The sequence below is a fragment of the Ochotona curzoniae genome, unplaced genomic scaffold, assembly GCF_017591425.1.
Source record: "Ochotona curzoniae isolate NIBS_2020 unplaced genomic scaffold, NIBS_Ocur_1.0 contig_4612, whole genome shotgun sequence".
Taxonomy (NCBI): Eukaryota; Metazoa; Chordata; class Mammalia; order Lagomorpha; family Ochotonidae; genus Ochotona; species Ochotona curzoniae.
The window spans coordinates 2332619-2357477 of record NW_024466343.1 but is presented as its reverse complement, the minus strand read 5'-3'; the positions used below and the strand labels follow the sequence as shown (position 1 = coordinate 2357477).

Sequence of the window (24859 nt, the reverse complement as noted above, 5' to 3'; positions counted from 1 at the left end):
GATATGACATGATTAAGCAATTTATGAATTTAAAGTAGTTCTAAGGATTTCAGTTCTAAGAATTTCAATTAGGTGATTATATACTTTAAAAATGCTAAAAGCAAAAAAAAAAAAAAAACAAATTGAATATATGGTCTTTCAGCTTAATCATCTGTTGATTTATTGACTAACCAGATATTTCAGTTTGTGAACTGAAAGAAAAACTAAGGGACCACGTTTCTGTATTCATACTTAAATCCCCCCTTTACATGTGCTGGGATCCCATATGGGTGCCACTTCATGGCCCAAATGATCCACTTCCCATCCAGCTTCCTGCTTATGGAAAGCAGTGGAGGATGGTCCAAAGCCCTGGGGCCTTTCACCTTCATGGGCCACCCACACAAACTCCTGGTTTCGGATTGGCTTAACTGACCAATGCAGCCATTTGGGGAGTGAACCAAGTGGAAAATCTTACTCTGCCTCTGCTTCTCTATAGAGCTGCCTTTCCGATAAAAATATTTTTTTTTTAAAGTAGGAGAAAGAAGTGAAACATTCCTTAAGCATTTAGAAATTCTCAAAAATAGTATGCATGGTGTTATTAGCCTTTTGCTCACTAGAGGGTAGTAGAAGTTCAACCAATACAATTCAGATTATTAATGCTTATGTGACAGCCAGAACCCAGTTACTATTAGCACTTACTATTTTACTTTAATAATGTTGTTTTTGGAGAACATCTCAAATATGGGCTTAACATTAATTCCAATATATTACGATAAAACTCTGGGAATGTTCTAAAATCATGTCATTCTTCCTTGTTCTTATTGTAAATATGACACTTTCATAAATAACATTTAAAAGTGAACATTTTTGAAATGATAGAACCAATTAAAATGAAGTTTCTGATGTGATTAATGCATGTTAAGGTGTTTCAGCTAATTTCTTTTCCTCCTTTAAAGTCTTCATAGCGAACATTTTAAGGGCTTGTACATAATTCAAATGATGTGGGTTAGAAAAGAAGAAGAACACGACTGGTCACATGCTCTTCTTCTTTGCTAACAATGATACCCACACAAAATCAGCTAAGCCAGGGAAAGGGAACTTTGATGGAACCGATTCCGACAGCTAGTTATTTGGAAAAATGGATTCCATAGCCCTCTACAATGGGGAAAAATTGGATTTGTAGATATTTATTATTTTTCCTGAATAAGAGGAAGCAACAAAACCCAGACTTGCAGTCGAATCTCATTTTCAGGGAACAGTTACAAATATCTATAGGAAAGTGCTTCACGGAGGACAAAGATGACCATGATCGTCGATGCCTGAGGCCTCTCTTAAACTTCTTGACGTTTCAGTCACCCCAAAGAGAAAGCTATCACTGAAAACGTTGTAGAGTGTCTGATGATGGGAAAACTCTTGTTAAACACGCATTATTTTGGAAAAACGCAGAATATGGCGGGAAATGCATAAATATGGCTTAGCGCTGCTTTCACTGAATGTGTGTGACATCAAAGGCAAGAATGACACGTGGCTAGAAGGCCTCCATGGCATATACATGCTGTGTCTAATTTCAGTTGTAGCGAATGAGCCCAAGGTTGAAAAGGAAGGCTGCAGGCTTTGTGAGGCAAAGCCTCTGGCTGTGCCCCGCCTACGCCTCTCTGGCTGCTGGTAATTGCGCCACTTCAAGCCGTGCCAACTTTTTTTTTTTTTTTTTTTTTTGCCTTAGCCCATCTTTCTTGATTGTGAGGCAGAGGCAGGATTATGTGAGTGATGGCAGTTGAAATTGTCTTTTAATTCAAGCATCCTATTTTGGGTTTCCCTGTGTCTATTCCCTTAAATCAACAGGCTCCGTCCATTAACTGTCGTGTCGGTGCAATCCAACCGGCTTGAGAGCTCGGCCTTTTCAAGACGGTTTATAGAGTTTCAAACTAGGAAGAGGAAAAAGTTACTGCTTAGTATGGAAAGGATCTCGGCTTGCGTCGAGTGTGTAACGCTTGCCACAGTAACTCAGTAACTCAGCGGCTTCAGAAAGGTCGGTTCCTGTACCAGGCTGTGTCTAGAAGAAGAAGGCAGGTTCACAGTGGAGAACTGCCCAGCTGCACGCCGCTTACTGCCTGCTGGGGACAACTGGGAGGGGCACAGAGCCGCAGATGGGGCGCCCTGTTCCGCCTGCAACCCGTGTGTTTGCAAAAGGTTGCGCCTGCACGGTTTCCCAGCCCAGGCAGCGAGTCAGGCCAGCGGACGAGGACGAGGGAGAAGCTCAGCGGCTTCTCCAACCTCCTCCCACCTTACTGCTGCACCCACCCCCGAGCGCCCCGCCCCGCCCCCTCGCCCTTATAGTGGGTCCCCGCGCCTCTGAGCCTCAGACTCTCCCCAGCGAAGCGCAGGGCTGCCGCGCTGGTGGAGCCAGGGCCGTGGCGGGAGGAGCAGAGTGAGGCTGCTGCGCCCCCCATGATGGGGGGCAGTCCGGCCCTAGCCTCGGTCGCAGCCGACCTCCACCATCGCCCACGCCGCGTCTGCCAACTCCCACCGCTAGTACTGCCGGTGCTGCTACTGCCACTGCTGCCCGGACGCCGTGCCCTCCTCACCTCGAAGGCAACATGAAGGAAATTCGGGGACACGGCGGGAACTCTCCCTTCTGTACCCGCCTCAACGACTCCTATTCCGGCATGTGGGCGCCAGAGGCACAGAGCAACCTCACACGCCCCCCTGGGCCGGGTGAGGACTGCGGGTCCGTGTCGGTGGCCTTCCCGCTCACCATGCTGATCACCGGCTTTGTGGGCAACGCGCTGGCCATGCTACTCGTGTCGCGGAGCTACCGGCGTCGGGAGAGCAAGCGCAAGAAGTCGTTCCTGTTGTGCATTGGCTGGCTAGCGCTCACTGACCTGGTTGGGCAGCTACTCACGAGCCCGCTGGTCATTTTGGTATACCTGTCCAAGCAGCGCTGGGAGCAGCTCGACCCGTCGGGGCGCCTGTGCACCTTTTTCGGTCTGACCATGACTGTTTTTGGGCTCTCTTCGCTTTTCATCGCCAGTGCTATGGCTGTCGAGCGGGCGCTGGCCATCCGTGCGCCACACTGGTACGCAAGCCACATGAAGACGCGCGCCACTCGCGCCGTGCTGCTGGGCGTATGGCTGGCGGTGCTTGCCTTCGCCCTGCTGCCAGTGCTGGGGGTGGGCCAGTACACCATCCAGTGGCCTGGGACATGGTGCTTCATCAGCACCAAACAAGGGGGCAATGGGACTAGCCCCTCACACACCTGGGGTAACCTGTTCTTCGCCTCCACTTTCGCCTTCCTGGGCCTCTTGGCGCTGGCTGTCACCTTCGCCTGCAACTTGGCCACCATTAAGGCCCTGATGTCACGATGTCGAGCAAAGGCGGCAGCATCGCAGTCCAGTGCCCAGTGGGGCCGGATCACGACTGAGACGGCCATCCAACTCATGGGCATCATGTGTGTGCTTTCGGTCTGCTGGTCACCCCTACTGGTAGGTCGTTGCCGGGTATGGGGTGGGAGGGACATGGAGACTTCTCCAAACTGCCATATCTGCAGAGTGTGATTACAGTGGCAGGACGCTGAGGCAGCTTCTGTGCTGTGCTGGCACTGGTTGTGCACACATGAGGATGGCAGGACTACTGTCATTCGAATCCGAGAAGGGGGAAAGGACTCTCAGGTATTAGATCAGGGCAAGTGCAAGAAGAGGTGTGTCGGTATAGTTGGAACAGAATGGTAATGACGGATTATGTTTTCTGCTTGTTTCTAATACCTCTCTCAAGTTCAAGCACTTTTCACTCTGCACAAGGAAACTACTGTAACTCCAGACAGGTATAAAACCCCTTACTGTAACAACACACCCACAGGGCACCCTTGCTGTGCAGCAGGTCATGTGCTAGGTTTCCACAGGACAGTGAGAGAGGCGCAGCTTAGGACATCCCTCAGCCTTAACTCTTTAGAGTGTGCTTGATCCTCTAGGATGCACTTGAACTTGCAGATAGTCAATGGGACCAGGCCTCTGAGCCCTGGCAGCCAGCTTTCCGGAGTCAGGAGCTAGGAGAGCCTCCACTGTGCAGGCTCTCTCCCTACTGGTACCAGGAACAGGTGATGCTTCCACACATTCCTTGTCAGACACCTGCCCTTAGATGTTATTTTTTAGGTTTTCTTTTATGATGTTTGTAGCTGGAAATGTCTGTGGGCAATGCTGTTTGCTAGTTCCTGAACAATGGATATTCATTTAGGCCTGGGGCAGCCTGGCCCAATAGGTTTGGTGAAAGAGATGTCTGAGCACTGTTTTGACAGTGTCAGCACTAATTACACATTGGACCTGGAAAGTTATCACACTGTTGTGGAAAAACTCTGAAATATATACAACGAAATATGTTTCACATTCTATCACATAAAAGTGTTGTTTTTTTATTGTGCTAAAACACACATGGCATATAGTTTACTATTTCAACCATTGTAAGTGTACTGTTCAATGTAGTGAATACATTGACCTAGTAGTGTAACATATACAGTTCTAAATCTGTTGTCCTTTAAAGTTGAAATGTAGTGCTGTTCTCCCTTCACCCCTCCCCTGCACTTGGAAAAACAGATATTTGATAATACATGTGTTTAACTGGTGTGATATATTTGGAGCACAACCTTGGCTCCAAGTCAGAGACATGTGGTGAAAAGACAAGTTATATTGAAACCCAGCTACCCACAAGTCCCTGTGTGGTAACAGGTCTGTGGTCCCAGGGCTGGACTACATGCTGGGGTCATCACCAAGGCTTACCAAAACCAGCACCAATTTTAGAAACACTGACTCTGTGTTTGAGGAATGAGGTGTGAAGGTGGTCCAACCGGAAGGGACAAATGTTGGAATAGTAAATCATGAAGTGCAGTAATTAGCACCAACTTGAAAGACAAACAGCATCTGAAATTTTCACAACTGTCATTTGAGTCCTGCACATTTAACTTTGCTATCACACAATTGAAATCCTAGGGAAAAAAGGCAGTTAATATAACTTTTATGTATGTTAGTGTGTTAGTGTGTGAATAAAATGTTTAGCTAAGCAGTTGATCATCTTTATACTTTCTCTTTGTTTTTAAATAGGACATAATGTTTAGAAGCTGTTTTTTTTTTCTTTTTGTTTTTTCAATTTGAAAACTTTGGTTCTTTTTTTAAACTGAAGATTTATTTATTTTTATTTGGAAGGCAGATATACAGAAAGGAGGAGAGACAGAGAGGATGATCTTCCATCCAATGATTCACTACCCAAATGACTGCAACGCCTAGGGCTGAGCCAATCTGAAGCCAGAAGCCCAGAGCCTCTTCTAGGTCTCCCACAAGGGTGCAGGCTCCCAAGGCTTTGGGCCGTCCTTGACTGCTTTCCCAGGCCACAGGCAGGGAGCTGGATGGGAAGTGGGGCTGCCAGGATTAGAACCAGCACACATATGGAATCCTGGCACATCAAGGTGAGGACTTTAGTCGGTACACTATCACGCTGGGCCCGGAAGCTTTGATTCTAATATTATGAATATAGTGCCTTTAGGAAAAATATAAATGATGTTGAAAATGGTCTAAAAAAACATATTCAGAATTATTAGTTTCAATAAGTATTTTCCTTTAGGTAATTTTCATTGATTTATAGCATTTTTTCTTAGAAAACATTAATTTGGAAATAAAATAAATTTAACATGTGATAATGTTGAAGAGTAGAAATTTATGCTTCAAAAATGACTGCTTTAAAAGGGAAATGTTTTTATCTTTTATGTTCCACTGAGATTAAACCTTCATGTATCTTTAGAATGATCTACAATACCAAGTTGGAACAATTTCAAAGGAAAGAAACTGGCAAAACTGCTTTCTTAATTGGATAGGGACTTGTAAGAATGGAAACATTAGAATTTAGTAAATTGAGTTTTCAGTGTATTAGTATTAAAGTAAGAATTTTTGTTTTGTTTTGTTTTGTTTATTTCTTTTCCTGTGGCTAAAATTATGTTCCTATTGCCTTTTGTTGGTTTGGGCTTCTGTTACTAAACCAATTATCCAAAATCCTTACTAAAAGTGATCTTGAGTATGTGTTTCCTTGGAAGACTATTGTAACTATAGTAATATTCAATTGTTGCTGCTGTAAAACTTAGTAGAGCAGAAATATCATGATAAGAAAGCACCCCACTGCTACAAGTTCCCACCTTTAAATACTTAAACAGAAAGCTTATTATGATGTAAACACTATTTTTCTTTTTCTTTTCTAGAAGCTTTTCAATATAAATATGGGATGTAAAATTAACTGGAAAACAGATGTGAAATATGACTATGAGCTGTGAAATTAAGTGGGAAACTATGTACTTCTCAGTCGTTGTTTATGTAAGGCATCAGATTACCCTTCTGTTGGAATTGTCTAGCTCATTCCACAACGTTGTTTGAATTATTATTATTATTATTCTGTTTGATTTTTATGAGATATACTCAGCAATTAGTCCTGTTATTTGATTCAATAGCCAAGTTTCCAGAAAGAAGAATAACATTCAAATGTTTTTCAGAGGAAGCCATGAGGACATTTTGTAGTTTTCGAACGTAGCACTCTATCAGGTAGAATGTTGTTGATGCTGTAACTATCTTAAAAGTAGGAAATATAAAGCTGAATATCAGGTTTGGCATGGTAGTCTAGTGGCTAAAGTCCTCCCATATGGACTCCAGTTCTAATCCCAACAGCTCTGCTTCCCTTCCAGCTCCCTGCTTGTGGCCTGGGAAAGCAGTCAAGAACAGGCCAAAGCCTTGGGACCCTGCACTCGCTGGGGAGACCCGGAAGAGGCTCCAGGATTCTGGCTTTAAATTGGCTCAGCTCCAGCTGTTGCAGTTACTTGGGGAGTGAATGGAATCAGCAGATGAAAGATCTTCCTCTCGATCTCTATTCCTCTCTGTGTATCTGAGTTTTCAATAAAAAATAAATTAGGCCTAAAAAATTAAAAATAAAACTGAATATCTATAGGTGAGTTATGAAGAATGATTGCTCATTTTTAGCCCTGGACCTGGACATAAGTAGCTGTAGAAGCTTTTGCCTTTAATCTTGAACTAGTAAATTCTCCATTCAGTACCTACAATAGGGATACTTCAGTTCAAGAAATTTTCACAATGTATTTGTGATTTTTTTTTTAAACTTTACGGGTAACTACTATGTTCTGGGAAATAAAATTTGCCTTTTGCATGTACCACATGTGACAGGTGTAATAGATTGGCAGAATTAATGTTGTTTTACATTCATGTAAAGTTTGTTCAGTTGCTCATCTTATATTCCTATGAATTTCTGCTGTATTTAGAATGCTACTTCAGGGAGCATGATTCAGCATGTGAGTTTCCATCATGGGAAAATAAACTTACAATTAGTGTTTTAAGATTTAGGAACCTTCAGACTTCTTTATACCTTTTTTTTGTTCTTTGCTATGTTTCAGACACTATAGGAGAAATATTAAAGAAAGTTGTGGCAAAGCAATCAAAATTACAATGTTTTGGACTGACATGCTGTGGTAGATAAATTTGTCTCTTGCAATTCTAGCATCCCACATGGGTGGTGGTTCATGTTCAGGCTGCTCCACCTTCATTGCAGCTCCTTGACAATAAACTGGGGAAAGCAGCCGAAAAGGACCCAACTGTTTGGGCACCTGCCACCTACATGGGAGACCTGTATTAAGCTCCTGGTTCTTGGTTTCAGCGTGGCCCAGTCTTGGCCATTACACCCATCTAGCAGATGAGAGATCTTACCCTCTCTTTCCATCTCTCCCCCTCTCTCTCTCTCTAATTGATTTTCAAACAAAAATTCTTTTTAAAAACAATTTTCTATTCAGAGAGAAATAGTATTTTGACAGTTGTGAATGAAACTATGAAAGAAGAATGATATGAAACAAGTGTACCTAGTTCTTATTCTCTCCGAAGAAACAACTTGTAATTTTACTAGAGCAGCCTTCCAGGGAGAATAGATCTCATGGCTAAGAACAAGCGTGCCCAGGAATGCAACCCAGTGAGAACAGCATGCACACTACAATGATAGGAATCATGGTTTGAGAATGAATATTCAAGAAACCACGTTTAGATAATTAGTTCATGAGTAACGAGATTAGACCTTCACTGATTCTGAACTTGCTTTGATTCTTTTTTTTTTTTTTAATAGGGATAAGAGTTTTTTGGTAGGGCTGAATTGTGTGGATAGATTATCACAGAAAATAAGGATTGACATCAATTATGCCTTGCTATTTTTATAGGTCAGTTGGGGCCTTAGGGTAGAGAAAGTTGGAAGAAATGAATTATGGAAGGAATGAGAAAAAAGTTGTAATATTATTTATTAATGTTTCATTAAGGGAATGATGCAACAAACAAATATTGAGCTGGATTCTGGCACCTCAATTACAGGCTTAACTTACTAATCACTTGATGGCCCACAAACACTTTTTAGTGATCATTTTTGAAGAAATTCAATTGGGCTAATGTTGACACATAATTGTGATTTACTGACCTTTCTCTTTTGAAAAATCTGTAAAGGTCAATAACTGAATTACAAAAATTTCCCTAGATTCTGTTTTCTGAGAATAACATTCAGAAATATGCACTATAAACATTTGTAAAAGACTGTGATTCATCGGAGGTTACAAAGGGAGGTAGATGAGGAATTGTTGATGCTAGACTTCAGTTTGCAGTCTTCACCTTAAGTTGCACTGCAGCAGTACAGAGAATTCCTCTCTAAAACTCCTGACATTTGAACATTTTTATGATCTGCCTATGTTCTTTATTTATCTCCTTCATGCCTCGAAACTCTAAGATTTACAACCATAACAGGTCATATTCTGCCTCCCTCATTTTCCTTCAACTCTTAGCACAGACTTGAGTAGAAACTTTGTATTTCAACTTCATCAACTCTGTTTCTTGAGGTTTGCTAGTCATAAAGGTCCTCCTTTTGTTTAAAAATTTCTAACTTTCATTAAAAATGGCAACAAAGGGAAGAGCTTAACTTTCTTGGAGTTCCCCTTGTAACTTGTCCAAGTATACAACAACATTGTATGGTAAACATAATAAATCACTCTAACACAGAAATGACAGTTCAACAGGGCAGTAACACCATAGAGTGGAACTTCTTTGCGGTTTTAAACTCATTTTATTTGGAATACTCTCCACTTGTCATGTTACTCCTCAGCCATGCAGCAGTAACTCTCAAGCAACCACTGCTCTTGGATTAGCAAAGGTTTATGGAAACAAGTCACTTTCTGGAGTGTGCATTTTCCCTCATGGTTAAGCATCTGCTTAGCAAGGCCGCATCCCACATTACAGGATCTGGGTTTGAGTCTTGGTTCCAGCTTCCTGCTACTATGTATCCTGGGAGACAGCAATGAATGGTTCAAATAACTAGGTATCTGTTACCCCAGTGGGGGACCTGTAATAAGTTCCTGTCTTCTAATTCAGGGTCTAAACCACTGGATGAGGAACTGTATCCCTATATTTCCCTCTTGAAAAGAAAAAGAATTTCTTTTCAAATTGTTTTCCTTTAGAAAATTAACATACACGTATAAATGGTACATATTAATGTGGTACCATGTGGTCTTTCTTTACATGTATACAATTAGAATATCTGAGCAGAGTAAATGCATTTATCCTTTCAAGCATATACATTTATTAATTGTGAACATATCCAGAAACCCATCTTCATGTTATTTCTATAGAGAAAAACATTAGCTTTATTTATATTGCACCTTATTCTGCAGTAGAACTCTAGAATTCCTTACTCCTAGCTAGCCATACCCACCAACCGAACTTTCCACATCTCTCCCTCTACTGCATCATATGAGATAAATTATTTTTTAGATCCCGTGTACGAATGAGATCATGTGATGTTTGTTTTTTGAGAGCTAGGTTTATTTCACTTAATGTGACTTCCAGTTCCATCTATGTTGCAGCAAATGAAAAGACTTCAACCTTCATTTATGGCTGAAGACTATTCTGTTGTGCATGAACACCATGTTTTCTTCATTAATTCATTAATGAGCAAATATTGGTTGTTTTATTTTTTGGCATTGTGAGAAGTGCTACAATCAACATAGAAATTCAAATATCTGACAAATGGCTTTTATCTCCCTTGGATACACACCCAGTAATGAGAGTGTGTGCTATATATGCGTGTATATGTGTGTGTGTAAAATTAACATATATATGCCCATGTGGGCAACTGATTAGAGTGGATAGAATTGAGAAACAGGGGAAAGTGGATGAGACCATAGTTTGCAGTTTTCCTTTTCTTCTTCCTGTACCTGGAGGGGGAGTGGCTGTTCAGGAGAGAGAAAGGGAGAAGCTGTGCCCAGTATCCTAACAACATCAGTACACAGGGAAGGATATGTCTGCCAAATGTCATCCCAGTGTCTCCAATGTGGAATGTGTTCCAAGAGAACTGCTCAGATGGTTTTGATAGTTCTGAAAAGCTGTTGATTTGGTTGTTCCAAGAATGAAAAAGCCCTTCAAAGGTCTATTGACTGCATAGTCTACCCTAGAGTTTTCATTTGCCCAGATACTTTCTGTCAACACTTGGTTGGCAGAGTTGTCCAATTCATTGTGCCCTCCATTTTCTACAATGGTAGTAGATGTCCTCTGCAGGACCCAATACACTACCATTTCCCCCAAATGCATCTGGGCATGCCATCCATTGCAACATCTTCAGCAACTTGCCATCCTCCACTTCTTTCACAGCAATAATTATGGAGCTGGATAAGAAGTATTTGTTGTTCTGTTGAGTTGTTAAAGTCCCAAATGTATTCCGGATCGATTGTCACATGTATAATTTGTAAATATTTTTTCACATTTTGTAGATTGTTCACTCTTTTTTTGTTTCATCTGCTGGGTAAAATCTCTTCAGTTTAATGATATTTTGCTTGTATATTTTTAATTTTTGCTTTTCTTGATTTCAGAGCCAGATTTAGAAAATTCCTGTCCATTCCAATATCCTAAAGTGCTTTTTCTATTTTTTTTCTATTTTTTTGTACATTGCGAGAGATAGGGGATTCTTTTCAGTCTTATATATGTGAATATTCAGTTTTCCCAGCACTGTTTATTAAACAGACTAGCCTTTTTCCATTACACATCTGGAGGACATTTGTCAAAGATCAATTTGCCATAATTTTTTTTTTTGGTAAGGTCTCTTCTGTACCATTGGTCTGTGCCAATGCCATGATGTTTTAATGCCAATACCATGATGTTTTAATTACCATAGCTTTGTAATCCATTTTAAATTTAGGTATTACAATGCTTTCTGTTTGTTCTTTTTAAAAATAAATATCTTTTCATATTTTAAAGTTATTTATCTTCATCTTCTTGAAAAGCATTGTTAGAAAGAGAGAGGGGAAGATCTAGAGACGGAGAGATATCTTTCATCTACTAATGCCTTCAGCAACCAGGGTAGGCTCAATCCAAAGCCAGGAGTCTGGAACTCTATCTGAATCTTCCACGTGGGTAGCAAGGGCCCTAGCACTTGAGCCATTGTCTGCCTGCCTCCTAGGTTGCATTAACAAAGTTAGATTGGATGTAATGTGGCTTGGAAATAATTATGCACTCTAAGAGGCAGGCACTCAATACAGAGGCTTAACTTGCAGTGCCACAATACCTGTTTCCTGCTTTGTTCTTTTTGCTCAAGATTATTTTGGCTAATCTTTTGCAGGTATATACAAATCTTACCAGCAGTTTTTCTTACTCTGAAAAAAATGTCATTGAAATTTTGGTAGTGATTTAGTTTACTCTGTATACCACTTTGGATAGTATGCAAATTTTAACAAGATTGATTCTTCCAGCACATGAACAATGAAATTTTCCATTTTTTTTTTGTTTCCTAGCCTATTTCTTTTATCAATACTAATAATGTCCATTGTAGAGATATTTTACTTCTTTGGATAAATGTACTTCACGGGTATTTTGTTTATTTATTTATATTATAGCTATTGGAAAATGGGATTGCTTTCTAGATTTTTAAAAAACAATTTTTTAATAATCTTACTTACTTGATTAGGGTACAAAGGGTCAAGGGCTACAGGAAAGTGGGTAATACAATTGTTTCCACACTAATATCATCATTTTTTCCCTGTATCTGCGGTCATTCTTAATTTACTATTTGTGTTCAATAATACAAGTGATTTTCATATGTTAACTTTGTTTCGGCCACTTTGATTAATTTATTAGTGATAACAGCTTTTTGGTGGATTTTTTTTGGTTTTTCATATATTATTCAAGACATCTATAAATGGTGTTTTAGTTCTTCCCCTTTTCAACTTAATTGCTCTTTGTTTCTTTTGCCAAATTGTTCAAACTAAAAAAGTGGTGGAAATCCTTGTCTTATTCTAAACCCTTTAACTTTTCTTACCTAATATGTTATGCGTTGGTTTGCCTTGTATGGGCTATTACATTAAGGTGTGTGGTTTTTCTGAATCTAATTTGTCCAAGTTGTATCATAAAGGGATATTGAATTTTGTAAAATGCATTTTATCCACCTATCAAGCTGATCATATGACTTTCATTCTTTCTACTGACATGATGTGTCACACTTGTTGATTTGCATATATTGAAGCATCGTAGCATCCCTGGGATGAATCCCATTTGGTCATGGTGAATTATTCTTTTGGATTAAAAATGACTCTTTTTTCAAAGTTTTATTTATTTTTATTGGAAACATAGATTTTTTTAAAAAAAAAAAAGGTTTATTTTTATTAGAAAGTGAGATTTATATAAAGAGAAAGAGAGAAAGAGAGACCTTCCATCTGCTGGTTCACTCTGCAAATGGCTGCATTGGCCGGAGCTGGGCTGATCTCCAACCGAGATCAAGGAATCTCTTCCAGGTCACGCTTGAGGGTGCAGGGTCCCAAGGCTTTGGGTCATCTCCACTCCCAGGCCATAAGCAGGGAGCTGGATGAAAAGTAGAGGAGCCAGAACACTGACAGTACCCATTTGGGAGGCCAGTGATTGCAGAGAATTAACCAGTTGAACTATGTCACTCACCCCTAAAAATGACTCTCTTAGAGAAGCCTTCTTTCTCAGTCTTTTTAAGGTTTATTTTCCCAGATTTTTAGTCCCACAGTACCTGCTGTTGTTAGAGTCATGTGTGAATGAACGTATTGATTGTCTTTTTTGCAGTTAGATCTCCTGGAGGTAGGTGTAATTCTGTCTTGCACATTATTCTTCCCCTAGTTCTATTGCAGTTGCTTGCCATATAAAATGTGCTCAACACATGCTTATTGGCTTCTATGCAAATACCATCATTAGAAGTCAGTATCTGATCTTATTATATGAGCAACTAGTTGGGTAACCTCAGACAATTCACCTGATATCTTTATGAGCTCTTTTCTTTCTTTCTTTCTTTCTTTCTTTTTTTTTTTTTTTGAGAAACAAAAATGAAGACACATACACTTTCATAGGATTGTGATGAAAATCAATGAGATAAGCATATGTGAAAATAATTAGGATAAATGCAGTGCTGTGAAAATGTTTTATTATTGACTTACTCAACCAAGCTGACAATATTCATTGCATATTTGGAATATCATTTTGGCATTTTATTATATAATAATGTTGACTTGTGTCCAGAGAGACCTTTTCCCCAGGGAACTGGAGAATACAAACAGGCAGCTTCACAACTTGATTATGGTTAATTGGCTTAAACATGTAATAAAACACCATGTTTCCAAAACTAAAAGAAAATTATGAACTAAGCATGCATAAACTTTTAAAGGTATTGTAATTCATCAATCCTACCTCTACCTGCCTCCAACTCTCTTTTGTTCTTTCTCAGCCCTGGAATTCATGCCCTTGTACAGCTTCCAGTTATTTTCCCGAATCTAAGCATCCTATCCCTGTTCCCTTAATCCTGGAGAATTTGTCATTATCTTCACTGAAGACCAGTGTCACTGGTCAAGCATGTTCTGCTCCATGGCTGTTAAAGGGGGAAGGACTTATGTTCTACAGCAAGCTGTGCCTGCCCTCCACACATGAACAGCCATTCCTTTGTTTGGATTGAGAATGGTCCTCATCTGTTTCCACACCTTGAGGTCTGAGTTCTTTCCTTGCAGGGGCCTCTTCTTGCTGATCTTTTGGGCATAGTCCTAACCTCATCCAAATGTTTTCGTTGAACTAATTGTGCCTGTAGCTATTGTCCTAAATCAGGCTAGTCTGCAATATTCTGAATGATACAACTTCAATTGCCTACGTCTCTTCACAAGAAATGTTAACCAAATAGAATCTGTGCTACTAACCCTCAGTACAGAATAAAATTTGCATGAGCCTTAAATTAAACTAATGTGGCAATCATAGAATTACAAAGGAACTCGCACTGACCAGTTCTGATAACCTATTAACATTGTTCTGCCTACAGGTAGCACAGAAGGTTGTTTTCCCTTTCGGTCTTTTCCCCGGATATTCACTGGAGCACCACTAGAAGGCACATGTCAGTGACGGGTAGTGGAGCTTACTCAAAACCTACATATTATTCTAACAATTCTGGAATTATCATTGGTATTATAGTACTGAAAGTCTAGAAAAGTCATCATTTTTGTAGCATAAAATTGAAAATTCAAAATAAAAGTTAAAAAAAAGATATGAGAGAAAATCTGATCACTCATAATTTAATTATCCAAGAAAAAAGTTTGTTTAGTCACAAGTTTACGTAAAAGTGATGGAAATACAGAATAAATTCTATACCAAGTAACATCACTATTTTTAAAATATGTATTTGTGTATTTGAAAGACAAACAGATAGAGAGAGGGACAGAGAGAGAGAGAAAGAGAAAGAGAGAGAATGAATAAGATATTTCTGCTACCCACCGACTCACTGTCCAAAATGGCACACTGGCCAGGGCTGGGTTAGGCCAAAGTCAGGATCTAAGAGCTTCATTCATTTCATGTAGGTGGAAGGAGCTCAAACATTTGAACCACCTTCCACTGATTTCCCAGGCTGTTACTAGAACCAGAAGTGGAACAGTCAAGACTCAAACCTGAGCCCTTATAGGACACTGACATTGTAGGCATCAGCTTTACCTGCTATGTCATAATGAAGCCCCAATGACAATATTATTTTTTTTTAATCTTGGTAATGTAAGAATAAAAAGATCACATTGAAACTGTGTAATACCATTTAATTTAAGCACTTAATGACTGAGTAAAATTATGTGTAATTTAAAAAAAAACATTCATTTATTTTTATTGCAAAGTTAGAGTTACAGAGAGAAGGAGATTCAGAGGAAAGGATCTTCGGTTCACTCTTCAAGTGGCTGCAATAGCTGGAGCTAAGTTGATCCAAAGTCAGGAGCCAGGATCTTTGTCCAGGTTTCCCATGTGGGCGCAGGTCCCAAGGCTTAGGGCCATCCTCAACTGTGTTCCCAGGCCACAAGTGGGAGGCTAGATGGGGGTGGATCAGCTGGGACATAAACTGGTGCCTATATGGAAACTGGCACTTGCAAGACAAGGACTTTAGCCACTGCACCAGACTGATTATTAATTTTTTAGATTTGCTTATTTTTATTGGAAAGGTAGATATACAGAGAGAAAGTTCTTCCATCTGTTGGTTCCCTCCCCATGTGCCCTCAACAGCTGGAACTGAGTCAATCTGAAGCCAGAAACCCAGAGATTCTTCTGGGTCTCCCATGTGGGTGCAGGGTACCAAGGCTTTGGGCCGTCCTCGACTGCTTTGCCAAGTCACAAGCAGGGAGCTGGAAGGGAAGTGGGGCCGCCGGGATAGAAACCAGTGCTCACATGGGATCCTGATGCATGCAAGGCAGGGATTTAGCCACAAGGTTATTATAATGGGCCCATGTATAATTTTAAAGAAACACTTTTTGCTAATTCTTGATGTTTCCTAGACCTGGATTTGATTTGTATCATTTTCTTCTTTTCCTGAACACTTAATAAATGTCATTTTTTATGGCTGAAAGTATACTTTATTAGTGTAGTTCATGAGAGTTTTGGAAAAAGAGGTATGCTTTTTACTATTGTTGTAAAAGGTGTAAGAGATTGTGAAAGATAAAATGCAGCGCTTTTTGTTTGTTTTTGGAAATCACAAGACAAGATAGTGGTGCTTTAATCGCTTTTTTGTAGAAATTTTCCCCAATAACTTGTTGCTACCAACCACATTGTTTGGGTTACTTATAGCTGATCATACTGGTCTGAGTTTCTCCATATAAAACTGCCTCAACAATCATCTCTTGAGCCAGGGAGTGGCAGGTATTGATTCTGTGTCCCTGTCTTGAGAGAACTCTTGTGTTTCATCAGGAGAGCAAAGCAGGTAAGTGCCACAGAGAGGCTACGGCTTTAATACTCCAGTTTCTTTTCAGATTGAAGAAATCTTTCAGCCTTTACTCAAAAAAAAAAAAAAAAGAAAGAAAAAGAAAAAGGCTTTATGTGGCAAGAGTGCAGAATCTGAGCTCCACTTCAGCACAGGAAGAAAGATGCTTTTTCTTGCTGATTTTCCCACTTCTTATCAGGATGACAAAATAGTTACAAAGTTAATAGTATATAAGAGTTTAGCAGTTATGTTAACAGTTTAACACTTACAAACAAGGTAGATTGCACACTCGTGCTCAGTTTTTCTGTAAGTATTGATGGAGTTGTTTCTGAAGATGCAATGGTGACCATGGCTGACCTAGATGACTGTACCAATTGAACAATTACATAGCTGTAGCGGGTGGCATTTACAGTATGTGTCCTATGTGAGTGACCCTCCTTGCACTTGAGCTGTGTACAACCTGTGTGGATCAAGAGAGCTGTGTCTGTCAGACAGCATGCTGTTCCAGACTGAGTCCTTACTCTGGAGTCCTTAGCTCTGTGCTGTTCTCACATCACTCCTTGACAGGGTAGCCTTGCCCTAGCAGTTGTTTTCTTTTAAGGAAGGCTTAGGTAAGCTTTTCTTCTACTCAACTATTTGGATACTTATAATGTCATTCACAAGCTCTACAGTTTTTGACTTAACTATTAGCTTACTACTGATTTACTCAATTTAGAGCCCTGTTTGTTGTTGCTTTGGCAGACCAGACAGAATAGTTCTAAAGGGTCTGTTTTCTCCTCCTGTTTTGAGGCTTGTCCACTCTGCTCCAAGTCTCTTGCTTTCACATAATTGAGGAAGCAACTAAGCTTCTTTTCTAAAGAAAAAAAAAGGCAAAAACAAACAAACAAACAAACAAAAAACCCCAAAACGTAACATATTGTTTACCCAATACTATGTCAATTAATTCCATAATGTTGTATATTGATACTGAGGCCTTGTTGGGGCTTTTAACTGACCGGATCTTTACTCTGTTAGACCTATCTTCAGACCATAGAAGGTCTCCCCAAGAGGCCACTGAACTTATCTGGACAATAAGACGCTGAACTTTATGCTAGGCATGTGTTTGCAAGCAATGAATCTCAACTGAACTTGAACTATGGTTATGCAACAAGGTGGAGGAATCCACCATGGGGGGAGGGGTATGGGAGGGGTGGAGGGAATCCCCAGCGCCTATAAAACTGTACTACATAATACAATGTAAGCAACAATAAATAAAAAAAAAGATTTTATTTATTAGAAACGAATGGAAAGGGAAATACAGAGAGACAGAGAGAGAGAGAGAGAGAGCGAGATTTTGAATCTGTTGGTTCATTTACATGTTGGCTGCAACTGCCTGGGCCAGGGCTGAGTGATGCCAAAGCCAGGAGCCAAGAGCTTCTTTTGGGTCTCAGAAGTGGAACATGCAGGACTGGAACCAATGACCATGTGGATGCCAGCCTCATGCACTATTGTCTTCTTTGGAAGAAAGTCCTAAGAAGCTGGAGCACTACCTCCTTCTTCCCAAGTGCTCCCCATAAAACACCCAGGGGTGCTGTGCAAGGTTTCCTTTGTCCTAGCTCACAAATTTCTTCTATGCAAACCTGATCATTTTCATTTTTCAAACAAGTGATTCTTATTTTTTTCACATCTATTCCAATATGATTTCCTCTGTCCATATGAACAGAAAAGTGAGAATATCTTTGTGATTCATTCCCTTTATATGCAACAAAACAACAGGCATGATATTAAAGACAAGAAGTGGTGCTTTAGGAGTGGGTAAAGGAGGCCCCTGCTTGGTGCATTGTTTGAGGTGAGGGGAAAGGGAAGACCTTGCTGAGAAATACCATTTGTGGTTCCTGTTGAAAGATGAAGCATGAATGGAAAAGGGCAGCATGTGATGGCAACGATGCAGGCAACAGCTGTAAGCATTGGGGAAACTGAGACCAGTGGGATGAATTAGAGGGAATGAAAGAGAGAGCTCCTTTAAGGCGAGACTAGGAAGTTTGGCAGGACCAGGTTACACAGGACCTTTTTGGTTGTTTCAGAGAGTTTTGATTTTTTACCTTGAGAGTATTGGAAAGTAACTAAAAGCTTTCAGTGCGGGAGTCATAGGATCTGTACATACTGAGACGATAACTTGGGGTCAGCCTTATGTCATCTGCCAAGGACTGCAGCACCTGAATCAGCCCAGGAAAGCAGCATAAGATGGCCCAAGTGTTTGGGCTCCTGCATTCACATGTGAGACCCAGAAAAAGCTCCTGGTATCTGGTCTCAGGCTGTCCCAGATCATTGCAATAATTTGAGGGCGTAAACCAGAATGTGAAAGATCTCTCTCTTTCTCTGAGTCTGTCCTTCCCTCTCTCTGTAATGTTGCCTTTCAGATAAATAAATGAATCTTTTTTTCAAATAAAGAAGGTAACTCAGGCTACATTACAAATTTGAGGAGTAGGGTATCAGAGTCCTTGAATCTGCGGGCAGATGGATGCATACACACTTTAATAAAAAAAAGATTTTTGAATTCTGAAATGCTGTCAATCTCACTGATCCAAGGATGAGGGAACACTTTCAATGCCCATTGGCTGACATAGCTGTCCTTAGAGTCTCCAGTTGCTCAGATATTTGCTGTCATCGTTTGGCTGGGGTAGTTGTCCAATTTGTTCTGTTCTTCTTCTGCTATGGTACCAGATGCCCTCTGCAGGCCCCAGAGGGCTGCCACATCCTCTATGAGAATCTGGGCCAGCTGTCCACAACTCCATCTTTTTCACAGAGGAGGACCAGTTGTAGATGGGTCCAAGGGCCCAGGCCAGGTGACCCAGGCTCTGCTGGAACCCCCACCCTCAGGGCTCACAGACCTGGCACCCACCACGCAAGCTGGCCCAAGAACCTGGGCTAGGTGACCTGGGCCCCGCTGGAACCCTACGGTTCACAGACACTGCACTCAACATGCATGCAGGCTCAAGGACATGAGCCAGGTGACCCAGGCCCCACAAGACTCGCCACTCCCAGGACTCGTGGACCTGAGACCCACCGCCCCCAGATTGACATGGCTCACCTCACCTTGGCATCAACCAGGGGGTACTTCAGCCTGGCTCGGTCCAGCCTGATCCCAGTTCCAGCTCCTGCTGGTGGGTACTATAGGTTAGCCCTGCCCAGCTAGCCCCTTGTCCTGGCTTCAGTATGAACTGGCTAGTATTGCAGCCCAACCTGGCCCCTCATTCACCCTGTCTTGATTCTCAGATCTGACCATGGATGTTATGAACTGGCCCAGGCTGGCACATCCCCAGGCCTGACCTACATGTATGCCGGTGGTTACTATAACCTGCCTTGGTCTGGGCTGCTCCTTGCCATTGTTTTTGCACTCATCTGCAAAGACTGATTTCTGACAAAGGATTTTCCCAAGCTCTTCTATCAGATCTCTTCCCAATGTCAGATGTTGCACTCAAACCAGTATTTAACATAGAATCCCTCTGTCATAAGCAACAGCTTAATTGGCATATCACATCAGTCCCAGTGATAAATCTTGCACACACCAGTGGGTTCTTGGCCCAGGTTGACTCTGCCTACCTCCTGTTCTGGCAGGAAATGTGTCCTTGCCCAACTGGCCCATACCCAATCCGGATCTTATTATTGGGTGTTGCAGCCCAAGTACATTTGGTCCACACTCAGACATGGTTTTCATGCGGCTCAGCAGGAGCCAAGATCTAGCCCATACCATTCTTCACCAGATCTAGCTCTCACAAGTACCTGTGGATGCTGGAGTCCAGCCCAGTCCGGCACTTCCCAGACCCAGTTGCTTCCTGGGGGAGGTTGTAGCCATGTGCAGCCCAGTCCACTACCCCTATTTAGATCCTCATGCTCACAGGTGGGGATCCTAACCCAGTTGGGGCATCCCCTTAACTCCACAACCAGGCCTGCTCCCAGCAACAGATCTTGTGCCAATGGAGATTGTTGTTCAGCAGGGTTGAGTTCACATACTCCCTCACAGATTCTGTCTCCAAACCTGATTCACTCATATGCTTGTTAGTGTCATGGACCAGCCTCACATTACTCATTCCTTGTTCTGACTCTAACTTGTGAATTCAGTGATCTAGTCCTACAAGTACAGTGGTTTTGTCCATGGAAGACCCTCAGAATCTGTTTCTCACATGGACATAAACCCTCAGGTCTCTGCTGGCCCCCCACCTTGCCATACCCAGACCGATTGTAAGCCTACATCCTCAAGTTCCCAGAGTGTACTGCCAGGCAGCATGAGGCTTTATCTGGTGACATTGGCACCCTGTCCGTCTGACTGGGTTTTAAGCCACCCGGCTGGACACAGACCTTGCCGTCCCGAGTCTCCCACATTGCTTTTCTATACTTCTGGTTCATATTAGTAAAATTAAAGGGTTCACATTATGTATAATATCTGAAGTCATAAAGATCCTTTTATAAAATAACTCACTTCTTCTTTTCTTTATTGAATTATCCAACCTTTGAATACCATTTCCTATAGGAAATGTATTGCTTTTCAAGCAACATAAAAATTTTTCCTAAAGCAAAGCCCTGTCTCACATGTAATTTTATTTTTTACAATGATCATATGAGTTGAACATTATCTTAGGTTTGCAGCATTAAAAAACACTAAATCAAGAGTTTGAGTGATTTATTCAAGGTAATAGCACCAGTAAGTGGTTAACTTAGGACTGAAAGTTCAGGCTGTTACGGTGTAATGCCTCAGAGTAGCTTAATTCATTTTGTCCTGTTTTTTTCTTCTCTTTTGACATTTGATTTTCCATCTGCTTAGTTACTCCATAAATATCTGCTGTGGCTGGGCCAGGCTGAAGTCAGGTGTCTAGAACTCCATCCTGGTCTCCCACCCATACGGTAGGAGCCTGAGCATTTCAGCGATCGTTGGCTTCCCTGATGACCTGGCAGGAAGATGGATTATAACTGAAGTAGCTAGGACTTGCTCAAGTCATTCCTCTAGGGGATATGCATGCCCCACATAGCAGCTTAGCCCACTGCATTGTAGATTTTTAAAAAGATTATGTATTTTTTTAAATTGGAAACAGAAAGGAGGTGAGACAGAGAAGATCTTCCTTCTGATTATTCACTTCCCAAGTGATCACAACAGCCAGAGCTGCGTCAGTCCAAAGCCAGGAGCCAAGAGCCTCTTGCGGGTCTTCCACTCAGGTGCAGGGTCCCAAGACTCTGGTCCATCCTCGACCACATTCCCAGGCCACAAGCAGAGAGCTGGATGGGAAGTGGGGCCGCCAGGATTAGAACTGGTGCCCATATGGGATCCTGTCATGTGCAAGGCAAGGACTTTAACCACTAGGCTACTGCAGTGGACCCTGCACTTTAAAAAAAATTCATTTCCAATATCTCAATTGATTAATGTTATTTCCATTCTTTTGCTTCCATTATCTTTTAAAGATTTATTTTTATTGCAAAGACAGATTTACAGAGAGGAGAGGGACAGAGAGAAGGAGGAGGAGAGATCTTCCGTCAGCCAGACCATTCCCCACATTGCCACAATTACTGTAACTGAGCTGATCTAAAGTCAGGAACCAGGAGCCAGGAACCTCTTCCCAGCTTCTGCACGGGTACAAGGCCCCAAGGCTTTGAACCATTCTATACCGCCTACTAGGACACACGCAGGGAACGGGTTAGGAAGTAGAGCAGTCAGGACATGAAGAGGTGTCCACGTGGAATCCTGGCACTTGTACGGGGAGGATTAGCCAATTGAGCCATTACACTGGGCCCATTTTATTTTCATTCTTGAGTACCAGTACTGGTCCTGGGATTATATAGAACAATAATGATTTGGTTTAATAATTATTTTTATGACAAAAAAGCCACACATTTTTTGACAACTAATATCTGTTCACACAAAATATTATGTAATGTATAAGTGAATCAAAAATTTGAATAATACAAATTCATGAATATTTATATAAAGTTACTATTGTAGATTTAGATGAATTTTGTGCCAAAAACTTCAGTAAAAATGATAAATATAAAGGAATTCAGCTACTTTAATTCATTGGCACAAGCTTGTGGAAGAATATGTATATATATGTCTTTTCAGAGAATAGTTAATATGTCAAACCAGAAAAAAACCTAATAATTAAATGACTGAAGAAATGCTTTAAAATAAATGTTGATGGTAAAAAGGATAGAAGCTACGCTGCCTCCAGGATAGCTTACTGCTAGGGACTCAGACAGCAGCCCTCCCACGTACTCCACAAAGCATTCAGGTTGAGCGGGCAGCCAAAGCCCAGGATAGCTTAGCAGTAGCTAAAGCTCCTGGGAGAGTGACAGATCATGGCCAAGTGCTTGGATCTCTGCCACCTCGTGGGGAACCAGGGTGGAGGTCATGGCTCTTGCTTCAGCCTGGCATAGATCTGGCTGTTCTAACCATTTGGGGCAGTTAACCAGTGGATGGAGCACATTTGTCTATGTCTCTCTGTCTCTCCTTATTTCTTTGTCAACCCTTCTTTTTATCACTTTGTCTGTCAAACAAATGGATGGATAGATCTTTTTAAAAAAAATTGTGTTAAAATATAAAATAAAAAATGTTAACAATTAGACATAGGATCCAGAAATGTACACATGTTAGGAGTTCAAGTTAGGCTTCAGAGTGTTCCAAAAGATTAATTCGGGCCCAGCACTGTGGCCTAGAGGCTAAAGGCCTCACCTTGAATGCATAGGGATCCCATATGGGCCCGTTCTAATCCCTGCAGCTCCACTTCCCATCCAGCTCCCTGCTTGTGGCCTGGAAAAGCAGTTGAGGACGGCCCAATGCTTTGGGACCCTGCACCCGTGTTGGAGACCTGGAAGTAGTTTCTGGCTCCTGGCTTCGGATCGGCACAGCACTGACTGTTGCGCTCACTTGGGGAATAAATCACCAGGCGGAAGATCTTCCTCTCTGTCTCTCCTCCTTGCTGTATATATGACTGTGTAATGAAAATAAAATAAATCTTAAAAAAAAAACCAAAAGATTAATTCTTAGAAACGACAACAAACCATTGTTTTATAGTTTTAAAGTTGTAAGATGATATTTAACACAAATGAGTTTCAAAATAAGATTATTCTCTCTTAAAAATAAAAATAAGAGTAATTACCCTCAGATTTCCAAAAGAAAACTACATGTTGATCAGAGACGCCAGACACAGTTTAGCCTCACTGATGGCCTGAGAGTGCAGGACACTTGTTCCCCAAGAGCAAGTGGAATTGTGGCATGATCCAGCTCTCTCCTCAGCTTACCTTCTCACCTAGACAATAAGAAAGATCATTGCCGTTCCTGGTTAGGCTGCTAATTTTTGGGACACCAACTTTCACACCTGTGTGCTCACTCTGCTGGAAGTGGCAGAATAAGGACACTTCTGTTTGGCTGCATCTTCTTCCTCTTTCTCACAGCCTGGCCAGGAGTAATGTCTGCAGCCTAGACTAAAAGTTGTATAATATTCTAGATCTCTATTAAGCACTGAAGATTTTTACGAAATTTATGAACTGGAAAGTACCTTGAAATTGCCTTAACAGTGTAAGCAGTAGCATCCATGATTTACTAACTCATTCAACAGACACTTAATGGATATGGATTGTGTGTGAGACATTGTGCGAGAGCCTAACAGAAGCATGCCATGACCCTTGTCCTCAAAGCATGTGTTGTTTACAAAATATTCCATGAAGAAACTTGAGGTTGAGTCATAAATGCAACATATTTAGAACAAAGCTGAGATGCTGAATTCATTTACTTACTTGTGTCTTCAAGGATTGGTGATCAAGTATGCGATATGTCAGACCCAGTTCTAGATGCTGGGTAGGGTTAGGGTTAGGAGAAGAACTTGAATTCTAGTGGAGGGAGGCAACAAACAAACCAGGAATCAGAAGCTGATATATATTTTTAAGAATTGAGTTATCAGGAATAACACCTTTGAGGACTAACAGTTATTCTGAGATGTGACTGGAAACAGGTGTGAATGTTCTACAGGAAGAGCATTCTAGGCTGAGAGAGCTACTCTAATCCTCAGCTGCTGTATCCAGAATCCAGCAAGAAAGGTGGTGGAGGGGAAATGGAAATAAACAGGCTAACCTTCTCCACAGACTGAAGTCGGAGGTGTGGGCCAGGTGACTTCGGTGATAGGATTTGTTTAAGATTTATTATTGTATTTGAAAGGCAGAGTTACAGACAGAAGGAGAGACACACACAGAAGTATCTTCCATCCATTAGTTTACTCCACAAATGGCTGCAGTGGCCAGAACCAAGCCGATCCAAACACAGGCACTTCTTCTGGGTAGCCCAAGCAGATGCAGGAGCCTGAAGACTTGAATGATCCTCCACTCCCTCCCCAGGCCATAGCAGGGAGCTGGATTCAAAGTAGATCAGATGGACCTGAATCCTTTGCTGAAGGCAGAGACAGCCGATCAGGCCATGGCGCTGGTGCCAATGGCAGGGATTTAGATGCTAAGGAGTTTTGATATTTTTGTGTGGGAGCTACTGGTGGTTGTTTGAAGATTTGGAGCAGGAGAATAACACTGAGCTGGTGTTTTTCTGAAGACCTTTCTGACAGCTATGTGGGAGAAGAGCAGAGAAACTGGTGAGCAG

At 41.4% G+C, this 24859-nt stretch overlaps 1 protein-coding gene across 1 annotated transcript in view; it reads left to right on the top strand.

Moving 5' to 3' along the window:
* Nucleotides 1-2535: 2535 nt before the first annotated feature.
* The window catches only part of PTGER3 (prostaglandin E receptor 3), a 170273-nt gene continuing 147949 nt past the window's right edge, over nt 2536-24859 (top strand). Inside the window, exon 1 of the mRNA XM_040987208.1 lies at nt 2536-3461. Within this exon, the coding sequence (XP_040843142.1) occupies nt 2577-3461 (885 nt within the window). The 5' untranslated portion in view covers nt 2536-2576. The remainder of the gene's footprint in view (nt 3462-24859) is intronic.